At 32.5% G+C, this 18,084-nt stretch overlaps 1 protein-coding gene across 3 annotated transcripts in view; it reads right to left on the bottom strand.

Moving 5' to 3' along the window:
- Usp32 (Ubiquitin specific protease 32) overlaps nucleotides 1–11,155 on the bottom strand; it is a 143,037-nt gene extending 131,882 nt beyond the window's left edge. Inside the window, exons 1-3 of one of the 3 annotated variants that reach the window (XM_076511455.1) lie at nucleotides 10,898–11,155; nucleotides 8,852–8,979; nucleotides 3,942–4,047 (exon numbers count right to left, since the gene is read on the bottom strand). In XM_076511455.1, the coding sequence (XP_076367570.1) occupies nucleotides 3,942–4,047; nucleotides 8,852–8,979; nucleotides 10,898–10,955 (292 nt within the window). In that variant the 5' untranslated portion in view covers nucleotides 10,956–11,155. Of the gene's footprint in view, nucleotides 1–2,272; nucleotides 2,280–3,941; nucleotides 4,048–8,851; nucleotides 8,980–10,897 lie in introns of those variants that run through there. The other 2 variants (XM_076511456.1, XM_076511457.1) reach the window with 2 other exon arrangements.
- Between the last annotated feature and the right edge of the window lie 6,929 nt (nucleotides 11,156–18,084).

Here is an 18,084-nt window from a genome sequence, read left to right as displayed (position 1 = left end):
ATTTCTATACATAGAAAACTGCCATTGGCAGGTTGCAGAAATGTTTCTTGTAAGGAGAGACAAACAGGATGGTAGGAAGCAATGAGTGTTTTGATGTCATTCAAATTAGAATGTAAACCTCAACAGTTCCATTGCATCAAGGTGGCAATTTTTATTTATGTGTAGGTGAACTGGGTGGAGAACCCTTCTGTTTACGATGTCTTTTTTCTTTACTGTCTTTATTTGAAGGGGTCTATGAACCTCCATGGATTCTACCCTAGGTCGATTGGGCATGTCTTTGCTGTTGAAAAAGGATTCCAGCGACTGAAGACGTGAACTAATGATTGTGTTGCATCTTAACGTGGGAGAAGATGTATCCGAGGAAATGCCCTTACCCAGATTCAAAGGAAGTGGATCTTGGGATTTGCTGGAATGTATATGATAGACAGAGATGAGTGTTGAAGTTGATTTATCAACTTTTTTAATCATGGAGGTCAAAAGATTTTTTTGTTTTAAGAATGATTCTTTTGAAGGCACAGAGAGATCCGTGTGCACTCCCACTGTCGTAGTGGAACGAAGTGCAGCAGCATACGTCCAAGATGAAGTGGTGGACAGCAACTTTTGAGCCTCAGGGTAAGTAATGTTATGAATCATTTTCAAATGCTGGACCTCTTTCTTCCAACCATTTAGGGCAAGAATGAAAGTAGGATGGGCGAGAGCCATTGCAATTGATGTAACAAGGATCTGTTTCACACTCAGTGGCATTGTGGTCTTTGCCACCACAATGAGCACACACCAAGGAATCACAACATGACATATTCAAGTGACTGAACCACTGACACTGGAAACATCTGAGGGGTTTGGAATGTATGGCCATGTATGGAATGTTCATCAAATCCCTCTTAACAATAACTTCTCATGATGAATTCAAAGCAGTATGAGGTGTAACCTCAATAGCTATATTCCCAATCGCCTTTGAATACAGGAGGGATTCACTGTGTTGAGACATGAATGTTTCCACCAATGTCACCAAATCAAAGCTTCTTTACTGACTCTGGAGAACCAGCAAGGCCCTCTAGTCCCTTCTGAATGAAAAAGGCAGACATTTTCCCTAAAAGGTTTGTCTGAAAGGGAATGTAGGATAAGAAAATGAGGTACAACAGATGGTACAGATGTTGAAGATTGCTGCTTAGAATCTTCAAGATGTGGTCATTTACCTATGGACCATTTTTTCACTACTTTATTTGGAGGATCCATAATATAAAAAAGTAATATTTTGGTGCCTACTGACCCACAAATCCATGTAGGCCTACGAGGGGATGCACTACAATGCCAAACAAGGACAATGCAGCAATGCCAGGTTTTTACAAGCATTATACCCAAACACCAGCATTCGAGGTCAAAGTGCTGTGTTAGGGTTGGAACCCTCAACCACCAGGATCCTCTCCTCCCCTGAGTGGATGTTTAGATTCCAGAGGAGGTAAACTGAAAAACAGAACCTTCCCTTGGAAGTCCCCTCACCGCATACAGGAATCCACACAGAGAGGGGAGGGAGGAAAGAAATACATTGAGTCCCTTAAACACTGCACATCTTATCAAACTGAAGAAAATTTTCTGGTGTGTTCGATGTTGAGGAGAAGAATTAAAAGTCAAAAGTGAAAAAGTAGAAAGAGAGTTAATCCTTTTGCAACTTCCCTTCAAATTGTTTTGAGATACTATTGTATAAATTTATGTCAGTAAGTTTGGAATCTAATTTTAGATTATAAATCACACTTTAATGTTATGTGTATTAATTTCTAAATTTAAAAGTAAATATTAAAAGAACACACCTAAATATAGATTTTAATGTGTCACGTGGTATACTGAATCCAGCACTGATTAAAATTAGATGTTTGTGGTGTCAAAATACTGAGCCTATAATTTCATACAAATATGGAACTCAAATTACCAATATTGGCAAGCTAAAATATAAAACACAAACCTCGTATCTTTTAATTTGCTGAGTTATGGTTTATGTATTAAAACATATTTGCCCAGTTCATCTCTTTCCATTCTTAGAAATAATGCTTTGTATTCAGTTACTTCAATATATGATGTGTGAATAACCAATCAACAGCTTTGAATGTTCAAGTGGCATTCTCAGTCATTTTAATCTGTGAAAAGATTATGTACTTTTGAACCAAGATTAAGGAGGCAGGTTGTGTGTAGTGTTTGAAATTTCATATTTTTAAGACCTAAATACAGCATAATTAGTAAGCTTAATAAATTATAGTGTAATTTTATAGTATTAGTTATTTGATTTTTTTGAGTATTCAACTGTATGCACGCGCGCGTGTGTAAAACCTAAAAAAATAAATGCTTGATTTCCTAAACATGCAGAATTTTAAAAAACTCAGCAACATATTTCCAGCAGCAACCAAGTTCAAAAGTCATAGTTGGAGGAGATCATGATTTGCTTTACTTCAGTGGTTCCCATCCAGGGGTGCAAGATAACATTTGTTTTGGCCACCTTCACCTTTATTCTTAAATAAATAATTTCTGTGAGGGGTGTGAGAACATTAAAATTTTTAGGAGTGCAGAGCATAAAAAAGGTTGGGAACCACTGCTTTACTTTACTTATTGTTCTATATTTTAAGAAAACAAGTTTCATGTATTATTTCTATGTAGTAATAATCAATATAGATATATAATGTATAACTGAAATGTGACTATATTACAAAATGCTAGTCCACTAAATCACAGCCAAGTCACTTTGTAATGACTAAAGATCAGTTTTACATTATTAGAGATGGTAACACAAGTACACATGCACTGCATCAATGCAAGTTATGTAACTTATCTAGGCATGATTGGAAGGTCAATATAATATAAAAATATATAGTATAAAAAACAAAATAAAGTTATAGGGAAAAAAAATGTTTGAAATGTATTGAGGTTTCAGATATTATATAAATAATACGAGATTTTGGGGATGAAGAACATTTTTTTTTTAAATCATAGCATGAAATCACTTTGCTCTGAAACTAGTTATGAAACAGACTTGATATTTTCACAAACAAATCTTAAGTGAAAATATTTCATTAAAAATCTGACTTTTTGTACAAAAAACTTGTAATCTTACTAGAAGCCTACCAAATTTTGTGAAGATACATATATTGTATGAAAAGATATAGCATAAATACTTTGTGTATGCAAATGTGTAAATGAGCTTCTGTATATTATACTGAGTCAGTTGTGAAAGGGTTGATTAGCAAGGAATTATATTAATCTTCCACTGGTGAAGGGATTTTGCTACATAATATCATTATGTTCTAATGAAATTCATGGGAAATCTCACAAGGTTGTGTGGAAGTTACCTAAAGGCCTGCAGAGCAATAAAGGTAGACATACCCAGAAGGCAACTTACTTCTGCACAGAAGTGTGTGTATGGTCTCAGAACTACTTTACTTTATTAATCGATGTATACAGATAACTGCCATTAAAATGTAGGTTGTAAGTCAAATTTTAATATTATACAATTTTAAGTTCTTACTGTTATGAGTAAATATTTTAAAAATCAGTCTCCCTAGTTTGAGAATTGACAAATTTCATAAAAATATACACACCATATTAAAAGTTATTGTAGAGAAACTAATGTTTACTTTGGGGTTACAAGATCTATATAAAGCATCAATTTATATGGTAAGAGGGAAATTTTGGTTGCTTTGGTGATTTTCTAACACAAGTGAAGAAGTAATTTTAGTAAGATGTATCGGTTTTTTAAATCTTGTTTTTAATATGAACTTCTGAATGAATTAAAGATTCCAATTCAGTGCTTTTCTATGCTTTTTACCACACAAAAAAGTTTCTAAACACTTGATATTTGAAAAAGATGAAAAATAAATCATTCCTTTCTACTAAGCCTAACAAAATACAGAATATACAACATGGATATTAATACACATGGCATAAAGTCTACTTACATTTGATTTTTTCATCTTGTTTTGTTCGAGTGAGTAGTACAAGTCCACACAGCAGATCCTTAAAGTTGATTCCTTTAGATGTTCCTCCAAAAGTATGATAGATATGCTATCAATTAAAATCAAATTAAGATTTCATCAAGTAAAACTAACAAATATAAGCCACATAAATTATTTGATATAATCTCACATGCTCACACTATGAAAAGTTAACTAAATTTAGCAGCAGATATTACCTACAGTACAATAAAATAAACAAACAGATAACTACAAAAAAGAAAAAAGATAAACTTGTTTTATAACCATATTATACCATACTATAGTAGCTTTACATAAAGATGGAACTGTAAACATTCCTTTTTAACCACTAATCAAGAACACTTTGCAAAGCAGTATTTTACCTAAAATTTCACTGTACCCTGTCTGTGCATGTATTACAAAAATATTATATGACATTCAACCAAAATTCTATAAAAATAATGAATGTTAGTTAGAAACAAATCAATAATATTTTGATGAAAATATCTCAATACAACAAGATCAATAACCTTTAAGTTTAAGAGTTTGTAAATGGCTTTAAAAGAACAAAACCTTGCATCAAGTAACAGATAAATATACAACTTAACTAAATCTGGTGAATTAATGAAATCTGCCAAACTTAGTCAAAGTAAGATATAGCAAAATCTTAGAGTGGTGCAAGGTTAGCCTCTGAATACAACAGAGGGTCATTAGCATGGTGAGTAAAGGGGATATTCTGAATGAATAGAAACAATGTTGAAATAAAGTAGATCAGTAATATCTAATAAATACACTAAATAACTGTATGGGTTACTTTCAAAACTTAATTAAATGTCTTTAATATCAATTTAAGGAAAAGAATTTAGTATAAAAATTGTTATGATTTGAAATTAAGTCCTTTATCATAATATAAACCTTTAAAATGATACTTACAACTTCAGGTTTATAGCCATGTGACCACAGCTATGAAAAATCTTTACTTTGACTATGTATCTTCAGTAATAGAATAGTGGTAGGCTTCACTATTAAGATGCTTACACAACTTTCTGACTCATTCCTTTAAAAGTACTCTGAATGAATATAGTTAAAACAAGTAATAACTATTTTCAACCTCAGTCAGCTGCCACTCCCACCTTCAACAGATTTATTATTTTATTCTTTCCACATAGACGTTACATAAACATGTATATAACAATTAGAAAGTATTCATTTTACAGCATAAACTAAAATTAGTTATTTTTAAATTTCATCAAGTCTTCCCCACAGTGTGCATGAATTTGACTATAGGATTGTTGGTTGCTTGATTGACTAAAGCACTTGAGGTTGTTTCTTACCTAAATATGTTATAGTTAAGACAGTTTAAACTCCAATTTTAGTCTTGCTATTATATTTTAGTAAACTATGTATTAGTTATGTTTTAAAATGCATAATTAAATGAGTAATTTAAAAATATATATACATCATACTTTGAATCAATTCTTAAGGCTTATGATATTACATGCTGAATGAACACTTTACTGAAGTTATGCAAACTTAAAAAAGGAAGTGTAATGTGCATTGAGATGAATAACAACTTGCAAAAGACGAGTGAGGAAAATAAAATGTTAAAAATTAACTATACGTGAAAAGGAAAGGAAATGAAATTAAAAATTTAAAGTAAACTCTTTAAAGATATTGTACAAAAACATTAAAAATATAATTAAAATTAGGAAACAGAAAATAATTTATTATACTGTAGTTAATGATGATAAAGAAAATGAAAAATATAAAAATATACCTTGAAAAAAGTGATATCCTTTTAGGTGGTTCTAGAGATTATGCAACAAATATGAAAACTATAGGATGAATAAAAGTATTATTGTACTTAAAATGAAAAATCACCTTGTACCTGATTTGTTAATAGTTGCAATATGAGTAATTGCTACAGAAAACATTTTTGATATAAACAGTCACGTAACCATCACTTATGATATTTAAAGCATTTTTACCAGTTTTTGAGAAAATATATTAAGAAATTTCAGAGTTACCCCACTTATTATTGCACAAGTGAAATTCACAACTCTATTAATCTTGGTGATCATTTTAATGTGCTTCTGTATTTTGGATTTTTTACCCAAGTAAGGTCAGCTTTGATCCCAGGAAGAATGAAGACAATGGTTTAAGAAATCTTGTGGGGAAATTTCACTGAGCTAGAAGCATCTAATGAAGGGAATGCATGTATGCCTGACATAAAGGAAGGAATTTCCAAACAAACCCATAAATCCAAAAAAGGAAGAACTTCTCATGCAGAGAGAGTAAGAGAAAGTAAGGTCTTTGTGACTGCCTACTCCCTATGCTGGAGTCAAAGTGGAGAAGGCTGAGCTTGATTGAGTGAGGAAATGGAAATAACCCACACATGAATAACATACTGTAAGAGGGTAAGTAATTCTCCAATTTCATGAGAAACCTCACCTGAGCATCTTCTCAAAGAAGTAAACAAGTGTGCGTGACTGACTGGGCATAGGATAAGGCAAGCAGAAGCTGGTCGTTCATGTAATGGGAAATCCAAAGACTGAACAATATGATGTGCAAGAGAGCATACCACTCAAAAAAACTCAGATTTGAAAAAAAGACCAAATTGGGAAACAATACCTTTGTGAATGAACTGAAGAGAAACACTGACACTGAAGCAAAAACCCACTCATGTGAGAGGTACAACCCCAAAGTGAAACAAGGTGTCATCAGATGAGAATACAGCTGGGAAAAAGCTGTGATGGGATTACAATCTCCTGTGTATTTTGTAGACAACATATACCCAGGAATAAAATCCCAGTTAAGCAGGCACTACCCAGTCAATAGTTACAACCCCAAAGTGAAACAAGGTGTCATCAGATGAGAATACAGCTGGGAAAAAGCTGTGATGGGATTACAATCTCCTGTGTATTTTGGAGACAACATATACCCAGGAATAAAATCCCAGTTAAGCAGGCACTACCCAGTCAATAGTTACAACCCCAAAGTGAAACAAGGTGTCATCAGATGAGAATACAGCTGGGAAAAAGCTGTGATGGGATTACAATCTCCTGTGTATTTTGTAGACAACATATACCCAGGAATAAAATCCCAGTTAAGCAGGCACTACCCAGTCAATAGTTACAACCCCAAAGTGAAACAAGGTGTCATCAGATGAGAATACAGCTGGGAAAAAGCTGTGATGGGATTACAATCTCCTGTGTATTTTGTAGACAACATATACCCAGGAATAAAATCCCAGTTAAGCAGGCACTACCCAGTCAATAGTTACTTTCTCTAGTAGGTCTTGTATGGACTCAGCAAGATGAATGGATGAGATACAATCCCAAAGACACAAACTAAACATTGAGAAAGTATTTATTACTAGTGAACTTATAAAATGCAAAATTGTAAAGGCTACAATGTACATAAAATAACCAACCTATGAAATTTAACCTAAAACAGAAAACAGTAAATAACACTCAAAGTACAAAACCACTAATGGAACTCGGTAGGTAAACAATCCTTACATATTTAACATATATGAATGTGGAAATAAAACCAGATGTACAGAACATCAGAATACAGAAGTATGCAGTTAACAATAAGAAATTTTACTCCTCAAGTAGATGTGACTAAAAGAAAAAGGAACTTGAAAACAAAATAACATTAACAGTGAAAAGTAAAAATGCAAACAAAAACAAAAAGAATAATCAAACTTCAAATGCAAGTTTAAACTAAATTTACCTAGATGGTTAAAGTAAAAATATTTAACACTGAGCACTGAAGACAAATGACCTAAATCATAAAGTGTGAAAATTAAGTCCATCCACACAAGCTCACAATTTCACTGAACACTGATATGAGTGAGAAGTACACACTGAAAAAGTTCACACTAATCTCTGGGGTAAATAACAGTACCTAACCAAGCAGTTTATGTGGAACCATTAACAGATAGGGAGTGCAGTAGACAATTTCTACACAATAGTGGTATCCCTCTTTATAAAAATCGTAATGTGGTAGAAAAAATCATCAGCTGAACATAACTAAAGCCTATGTTTCTCCAGCATACACTGTCGACCCTAAGACTTGGCAGTCAACTTACAGCAGGAAATGCAACATCTGCTATATTAAATCCTAAATTCTTATGTACAAAATAGAATTTGGAAAAACATTTCTTACTCAAATGAGTATAAACAATGACAGTTAAACACAACATACTGAAACTCACACATGTAATTGAGAACAAGCTCATGTAGTCGCATGGAGAATGTTATAAAACACCACTTCTATACACTAGATTGCTAATCCATGCTGCAGTGGTAGAGGGATCTATCTGCACTAGTATAGGTGGTGCAGTATGATTTGTTGCAAGTACTCAAATGATGAGTACATACTGCTGCAATGGCATAAAAATGAAGGGATATAAAAAAGTGGTGAATTGTTGAAAAATTTCAGCAATGCTTAGAGGGCAAATGAAAGTTGATATAGCTTTTTAACAAAAGTGAACACATGAAATAAACAAACTTTTTAATGACACCCAGTCGTAATGAAACTGTTAGGAACTTCCCTTTATACGTTTATTAGTTTCACCCAAAATCATTTTAAAATGTGGGAGTGGGAGGAATTTTGCAGACAGATGAACATTAGCCTCATACATGTATATTAAATTCAATTGCAACTCATTATTATAAACTCAAAACCAAAGTACTGAATAATCTATGTACATTTATTGCTAAAATATTAAGAATGAAACAAAAATGCACAACAGTATGGTTACAAAATCTCTTTAAATAAATACATAATTCATTTTAATTTAAATGATAAGCTATTCTGATGTAATAAACCAGCAACATAATTCATTTTAATTAGCTTTACTTATTAACTGTGTGATAAACAAATACCTCTGCTAATTTTACTGGAACAAATTCTCCCAAAACTTCTTTGAGAAAAGCCTGTTTTGATATCAGTCCATGCAAGTTTGATGCACGTTTAAAAGCTGTTTTCAATCGTTTCAGTTCTGCTTCATTTACTACAATAAAAGAGTACATTAACATAACATAAAAACTACAATAATACTTCCTCTTTCCTTGAATTATAGTACTCCCTTCTTGTAAATATGTAACACAAAACATATCAATAATTCTCTGATGACCTTCACACTATTAAATTTACATGCATCAAAACAAAAAGTCAGTAGTTAATAAACAGAAGATCCACAGCAGAGTTTCATTAAACTTTTTTGGCTGCTTTTCCAGGTAAATATTTGATAAGAAACTTAAATAATTTCTCATGATATTGTATTCCTGTAAGTGCAAAATAAATTGATAGTTGTTTAGTGGCCTTGAAATTATATTACTTGCAAGTTCATGTATCATACAAAATAAGATGTAAGTCTTCATAAACAACACATTTAGTGCCCAGTTACACAAAAACTCTTTAGATCTTTCCTTATATAGAACTTGAGATGAAACTTATAGAAGAGTGGCAAGATGGAAGAAAGCAGAAGGTTGTTACATAGTCCAGTCAAACTGGATTAATGTTACAAATGGGATACAACATAGCTCAGTCTTAGAACCTTCTCTCTCAGATTTACATAAATGTAACTGTAAAAAAATTGTGTACTTTTGCAGATAATATTAATCACAAAAGGATTCAGATCATTTAGAGTTAATCAAATAAATTGCAAATGAATTTTAGTTAAATTAAATAAATGCAAGATAAAGCATGTAGGTTATAATATAGTCTGAACCATAATAATTTGGATGGAAATAAGTCATGTCATAAAAGAAAACTATATCAGTATAATAGTTGATCAGTCTTATTGGTTCTTAGAAATCATTTTTAATGTTTTAAGCTACTCAAAATTATGTATCTTACAGGTCAGGAAAGACTGCTGTTTCCATAAATGACTTACTGAAATGTCTTACATTTTTTATAAGTGAAAGATAAGAAAACAAAACATGGTACAGATAAACAGTACATAAAAGGAACCAAAATGTTTGAATTTAACTTGTTGAAAAGTTAGCTTCAGGTGGAACAAACACATTGAATACGAGTTGTAAACATAGATAAGTAATTTTAAGCATAATACAACCACTTGCACTGAATGATAACGATACATGTGAGTGCAGTTCATTTTCACTCCTAATTAATGCTTCAAGATGTTTTTACATGTATATGCCTCTATTATTACATTGAAATTACTCAACATATAAAACATCTACTCATATTTACCAAATAAGCATATTTTATTCTTTTAAACTCTCACTACTACTTTTTTGTACATAAATGTTAGGATTAATATTTCTTCACAATTTTTAGTAAAATACACAACAATACAATTAACATTTTTTTATTATTATTAAGGCAAAAAGAAAAAATTCTTAACTCCTGTATCTTATAAAGGACTCTTATATTAGCTTTGAATAAAAAAGTAAAAGTGAAAAGAATTATACTGCTATATTTTAAACTAAAGTACAAAAATACATGACAAATGATATTGTGAAAGAGAATTTGACTTACCAAAAAGTTAACACACAGCACACCATACATCAGCATGAGTTATTCATTAATGCAAATATGATGAAAATATAATAATACTTTTAACTTACAAGTTTCAACTCCAAATAATACCTTTTTGCTTTGTATTTATTACAATCTATTACTAATATTAGTATTATAGATTTCATAACCAAAGTAATTTTAAATAAATTTCTCAGTACTTGTAATTTATTCTTTAACATATAATCAACTACAACTGCTGTGACAAGGAATTTAGGACTTACCTGATGTGCTAAAAACTAAAAGTGGGTGTTTACCAAATATGTAGGCTTAACGTTAGTACTACAATATCACACATATGCCTAACATTAACAACGACATACTATTACTAGTAGTACTGATACTTGAGGTACAAGAAGTACTACTAACAGCATAAACAAACTTACCTCGTTTAATTGCAACTTCGTATGGAATGCTATAAGATTTGACTGTTTTATTCCCCATTGTTAAAATTCTTTTTTATATTGAAAATCTTAATGCTTCAGCAAATAATAACTCCTATAATTAACATTAACACTAATTTAGGTGATCGTCTGCACGATATCCATCTTTCACCTTATCATTTGTAATATTTAGTTAGTCACATGACTAAAACATACGGGTATTTAAGTCACATTGCACCACATGTAAGCCCTTAATCGAAGAAAGCTCATGGCGACTATATACAAAAAAATGCGTATATCATATACGATAATTAAAACTAAAATAGTTTATTAAATATATAAATCAATCTCTTTTTACATCATCAACGTCAACGTATTAGTGACCAGACGCTGTTTAATCACTCTACAATTAAGGTAGATTTATTTTTTTTATTTAACGAGAAATTCTTATTATGTGTCAACCAGAAATAATTTATTATTCTTTTAAAGCCAGAATCAATTTCTACTGTGTGTGTGTTTTTTACTTATAGCAAAGACACATCGGGCTATCTGCTGAGCCTACCGAAGGGAATCGAACCCTGATTTTAGCGTTATAAATCCGTAGAGTTACCGCTGTACGAGCGGGTGGCCAATTTATACTGAACGGGCTGATAAGCATGAAATTATGAGTTACAAGTCTTCAAATATTATATTAATTCAAAATTAGAATTTAAACTAACCTTAGACTACATGGCAAAATCATTTATACTTGGTCTGGCATGGCTAGGTGGTTAAGGTGCTCGACTCGTAAGCTGAGGGTCACGGGTTCGAATCTCCGTCACACCAAACATGATCGCCCTTTCAGCCGTGGGGACATTATAAAGTGACGGTCAATCCACTATTCATTGGTAAAATAGTAGCCCAAGAATTGATGGTGGGTTGTAATGACTACTTTCTAGTCTTACAGTGCTACATTAGGGACGCGTAGTGCAAATAGCCCTCGTGTAGCTTTGGGCGAAATTGAAAAACAAATAAACATTTATACTTGAATGGAAAAAACGTGTCGTTAGAGGTTAAAACATGGAATATATTGTGATTGACTTGAATAATGTAGATATTGGTATTATTTCTTGGCTGTAAAAGATAGATTCAGCGATTAGAAATATATTAAATACCAGGACGAGGCAATACTTTTTTTCAGGGAATTAAGGCGCCCAAAGGTCAGATATGCAACACTTTCTTTTTCATTTTTGCTAAGTCAATAAGCAAGTGCTTAAGAACTGGAAAGTTGCTAATGTTACTTCTGTCCTAGAAATTGCATATCATTTGGTCTTACTTTTTTAGTCATTTGCTGAATAGGTTTATCGTTCAATTTAATTGAACAGTGAATTGTGTGAGATAAAAGATAGACCTGACATGCTACTTTTAACACAACTCACTGATTTTGAAATAGAGATAAACAACGTAAAAGAAATGTGGAGAAATATCTGCAGTTTACAAAATTGTTATAACAAATAATATACCTATTGGTTTCTGATGCTTTATCAAATTTTTGAGATTATATTGTAACCTATTTTTCTGACGCTGTTCTTTCGTTCGGTGCGATCTGTCCAGTTATTTGGTGAAAATAATTTAGAGTATATTAGATGGGTTACTGAACATTGACACACTGGGCCCATGCCCCAATTCGTTTTGACAGTGCCTCGAGATTCCAGTTGGTGTTTTGAAAAAATGAGAATTTAAAACCTTAATATCTAATTATTCATGGGAAGGGAGCTATGCGCCCGAGCCCAGAGTCTTTTCAATACCTAGTGATGCCTTTGAAGTCTAGTCCATGTAATGATAACAAATTAGTTAATATCTTCCTTAACGTTATACACGTTGCTTTCTCTTGTACACTATTGTAGCTGGTAGGCCTGTGTTTATAAATAACATTGATTGTTTGTTTGTTTTTTGAATTTCGCACAAAGCATATCGAGGGCTATCTGTGCTAGCCGTCCCTAATTTAGCAGTGTAAGACTAGAGGGAAGGCAGCTAGTCATCATACCCACCGCCAACTCTTGGGCTACTCTTTTACCAAGGAATAGTGGGATTGACCGTCACATTATAACGCCCCCACGGCTGAAAGGGCGAGCATGTTTGGCGCGACGGGGATGCAAACCCGCGACCCTCAGATTACAAGTCACACGTCTTTACACGCTTGGCCATGCCGGGCCAAATAACATTGAAACACAAACAATTTGTTTATATTGCTATGACTAAAATAAAAGCAAACTTGTGCACAATCATTGAATCAAGTAAGCGAATATGCGCGATAACTAACACGGATTCGAATTTTACTGAAATTGAACTTTATTAAATTACTGGCACTATACTAATTGAAAGCAAAATACTGACTCAAAGTTTCAGTAATTCGGCATTAGCTTACTAATTGACTGGTTCATTTCTATCTATATCTGATGTCTCAATTCCAGATACTCATTAAAGTTAGGATATTTTCGTGGCATTATTCAGAATTGTAGGTATTCTAGGTCTACTAGTTCACGAAACTTAGTTTTATTCGCTTTAATATAATAGCAGCCTTTCATTTTATCACAGGCTGAGTTAAGTCTTTTCTGGGTACAGTCATATATGACATCTTTATTCTTCACTTCCACACGAGTTCTTCCATTCATTACTTCCTTAGGATATGAAGAAGTGTTTGGTCCCATCCCACTAAGCTCTAATCACTAGATTAGGGATTATTGCTGATATTTCCTTGGTGGTACAACCTTTCCATATCGTCACTGGATGTTTAACCTCTTGTTTTGTAATACTACATTATTTGAAGATAGTCTAACTTCACGAGTCAGTTCTTAGCATGATCTATCCCTTGTTAATTACCCCCACTTCATTATATGTAGTTTCCTAGAGTAAAATTGACTTTTATCTTTTCTTTTGCTGAAACTTCATGCCAACCTGATGTTCAATCCATCTTATTTCATTATTGTTGAAGGCAAGTTACAGTCTTTAATTAACGAACTGGGCTAAGCAATGGTGGCTGTAGAACCAGAGTTGATCAATACACTACAAATCTTGCACTCAATAAATCCACAAATTATGGTTAGGCTTCTTTAAATAATGAACTTCTTTTCTTTTTGGTGAAGATGAAGTATTTCCAACTGAACTTTGATCCATAAATCTAGCTAGTTCCTTGTTTTATATCTAGCTGGATTTATGGATCAAAGTTCAGTTAGAAATACTTCATCTTCACCAAAAAGAAAAGAAGTTCATTATTGTTGAAGGCAAGTTACAGTCTTTAATGAACGAACTGGGCTAAGCAATGGTGGCTGTAGAACCAGAGTTGATCAATACACTACAAATCTTGCACTCAATAAATCCACAAATTATGGTTAGGCTTCTTTAAATAATGAACTTCTTTTCTTTTTGGTGAAGATGAAGTATTTCCAACTGAACTTTGATCCATAAATCCAGCTAGTTCCTTGTTTTATATCTAGCTACTTCTTTGTTGTTCCTTTCATCTTATTGGGCACTGTGCTTATCATTTTCTTGGTGTATTGACATTTGTTAGTTCATTACAGTCTCGGCTGTAATGGTTAGGTTCCCTATATCTATAAGAGTTTTCTCTTTCTGATACCCCTTGGGAAGAATTATTATTCCCTGGAAACTTTTGTGTACATTTTATGACAAGATAAACTTTAAAATTATATTTGAAATATCTATTGTGATGTGGCTTATTGCCTCACTCCTCGTTATTAAGTGTCTATACTATAGACACACTTTAATCAATCAATACTTTTTATTGAATTGTTGAGTTTGTTCACATGCCAGTTTTTAATTTGGAGTTAGACAATAAAGACTATTATGCTTGTGACTGAAATTCTGCAAGATGATGACTTGAATACAAAGCAAGATTCAAAGCTTGCAAGAAAATTAAGAGAAAACCAAGAATGAAGAGACAGGAATTTAAGAGATATTAATTATATAAAGAATATGACATGTAGAAAAAGATAAGGACAATAATAAATATGAGTAAATTCAAGGTTAGTTAGGCTAAAGAATTACAACAACAAAGCTTGAAGAAATGCAGAAAGATATCCTCAAAGTACAGGAAATCTGTCATGAAAAATCTGAATGTGTAACGAAAACACCAAATAAGTATAATGACAAAGTTGAAGATGTCGAAAAAGAAATAACCGATAAAATAAAACACATAAAAATGAATTGGTTAACTCAAATATCAAACTAACTACATGTTTCCTGCCCAAAATTCTAATATATAACACCATTTACTATAAAATATGGAATAAAATAACCTATTTGGTCTACACTTGTTACTACTACTACTTTGCTTCATCTATGCGATCACCAAATTCACTTCCTAAATTTAGCTGGTCGGTTTAAGAACTTCGCCAAATTGAGAACCCAAGAGCTACGATTGAAAGATAAAATAAGAGGCATATCAAACTCAGTTCAAAATACATTTCAGAATGAAAAAAACGGAATAGTCGATACAATTCTATAAATCTTGCCATCGATATAAAGGGATCAGCTGTAATGAAGTTAATTAACCTTTTATCTGAGAGCTGTAAGAAATAATGTAGCTTTGCCTTATACAATAGGTTTGGAGTAGCACATAAGTAGGATGTATCCAAACTAAAGTTACAGAGCAGGATACAGAAGAAAGAAGATACCTTAGCTAAATCTGTAATGGATTTGGAAAGACTTGCTCATTTACCTCATCTTGATGCCCCACATGAAATGATGGATTCATTGGAATGTGACCAATATGCAAATGCCATAAGAGAGTAGGATATTCGAAATAAGTTTAAGTAAAGTCAAGGTACATCCCTAAGTGAAATTTTCAGGCGCAGATAAACCACTAATAGCATTTATAAGAAATTACAGAACCATCAACTCAAGTAGTACTGAAAAATTAATCTCATTTTATGATAGTATAGAAGAAATGAACAATCTGTTAAGCAATAGTTAGTTAGGACAGAGAAAATAAGCCAAAAGACAAAGTGTTTCAAGAACGTGTTGCTCTCAACTGCAGATAAAAGCAAATATTGAATAATATCTTCTTCCCAAAGATGTCAGGAAAATGGAACTGATATATTTGCCAAACGTAACCAGACCAGCTAAGATTGTAAGAAATCAACAACTGTTAATATATTATGGTAACAATACCTTCACCGCTCAATGAGATCAGAGGAACAACAAAGAGTTAACCATTTAAATGTATGGAGCAAAGCTCAACTGGAAATACACCATCTATCCCAAATGAGATATGAAGATCATTATTACACTAAAAATTCAAGACTATGCAAGTTTACTGAAGTAAAATACAGTAGTTAGTTGACGGATATTGGTTTTAAAACAACAGTAGTTAGATATGATTTGTTAATGAATGATGGCACTAGAAATGAGAGAAAGAAGATGGATTGATGCAAACAGCTGGTGGACATAAAGCTCCAATGAGGAAAAGTTGGTAGATATCCTTCCTGAAAGAAACTTCATTACACCTCATGACATGTCAGTAATTGATATCAAGAAATAATGCATGTTGAGAACTGACATCATGTGGAAACATAGAGCTGAAATTAGGTCTGCTTCAAGGAGCTTCACAGACTATTATCAGGAAATCCATGTAAACTATATGAAAATTACTACAATAGAAGTTGAACTTCCAATGACAATGAGGAGAACAGTCAGCGTAAACCAAGAAATAAAATATTCACACTAGGACTTATTAGGAGTAAATTCATATCTAGTGACTGGAGCATAACAGGACCAAATACTCTAGAATGTCCTGAGGAATTTATGGTTGATAAACTTTCGTACATCTGGAGAATAAATATGTCATCTTTATTCATTAGTACTGTGGTTTCGATGAACCATAAAATCTAAAGCCGAGTCTGGATGGGACATTGCAAAAAATCACCTGAAACAGTTTTCTTTGAGGCAAAATTTAGAAAGTATGATATTAAGCCCTCACAATAAAGAAAGCTTACCATTGTACTTACTGTATAACTAGAGCTGTGAAGGTCTGATAACTAATAAGAGCTATAGGTTACATGACTTGATTACGGAACATCAAGATATATACTTTGGTGTACTTTATGATTCAGGCCAAATAACTAAATATTTCATGAGATTAATACTGGAGATGCAGCTTCAGTACCTTAGTTAACTAGATGACTCCAACTTCCAAAACAGGCTGAGACTTTCAAAGAAATAGAATTTTTTAACATCCTTTCAGATACAAGTTTAACACAGAGAAGGAAAACGCCAAGCCACATCGCTAAGTTGTTGCTTCTTATCTTTAGATACATATCTACAGCTTCCACTTTCATGTGTTGTGACTGTTTTTTGTTCTGAAATGATATTAGAAACATATTCAGAATACTGTATACTTATGGAAATATAAGCATTGAATACAAAAAAATTTACGTTTGTTACTCTACTTACTACTGTTTATGAGTTTTACGTTCAATAGATAATTTCAATTTAATCACACACGCATTTTAATTTGAACCAACCGAAATGTTTTTGTCAACACTGTGATACAGAAATTAAATAGCGTTTTCATACAAATATAACATGAGCCTAGTCAGAATTGAAACGTTTTACGCTGATACCAATAAAACCTACAGGTGCGCTATATTCTAAAACAATCTTTTATAAGTCAGTAATCACAGTTAACTTCATAACTCAAAGCCTTAATCTTTATATCAATTTTCATATTTTCATTCAAATGCTGCCTACTAGCTGTGTTCTCAGTAATTGACTCATTTTGTGTTATATAACACTTATGCATATGTTTCGTAAAATTTCATACATATGTGCAATTCGTTATACATATATTCACAAAAAGATGTTTACATACATTTTTATTTCCAATTTACACACATTACCGCACACACCTGTAGCTTTCAACTACATGTGTACCATTACAATAGTAACTAACTCAGGTAATCTCATAAATTATATGACTATTGTCATGGTTCGATAACACGTCACCATCTGTGAGTGACGAAACTTAACAGTATTTTAAGTCTCATAAAATAAACAATTATTAACAGAATTCAGACAAACTAAACAATTATCAGCAGTAAGTCCAGTGACTTATTCTGAACCACTAACTGAAAGGTAGTAGCGATTCTTACTTTTCAAGTTGTCCAGTGATGTTCACTGTTTGATGTATACAG

The sequence above is a fragment of the Tachypleus tridentatus genome, chromosome 7 (genome assembly GCF_004210375.1).
Source record: "Tachypleus tridentatus isolate NWPU-2018 chromosome 7, ASM421037v1, whole genome shotgun sequence".
Lineage (NCBI taxonomy): Eukaryota > Metazoa > Arthropoda > Merostomata > Xiphosura > Limulidae > Tachypleus > Tachypleus tridentatus.
The sequence above is the reverse complement of the archived record's forward strand: the minus strand, read 5'-3'. Positions and strand labels throughout refer to the sequence as shown.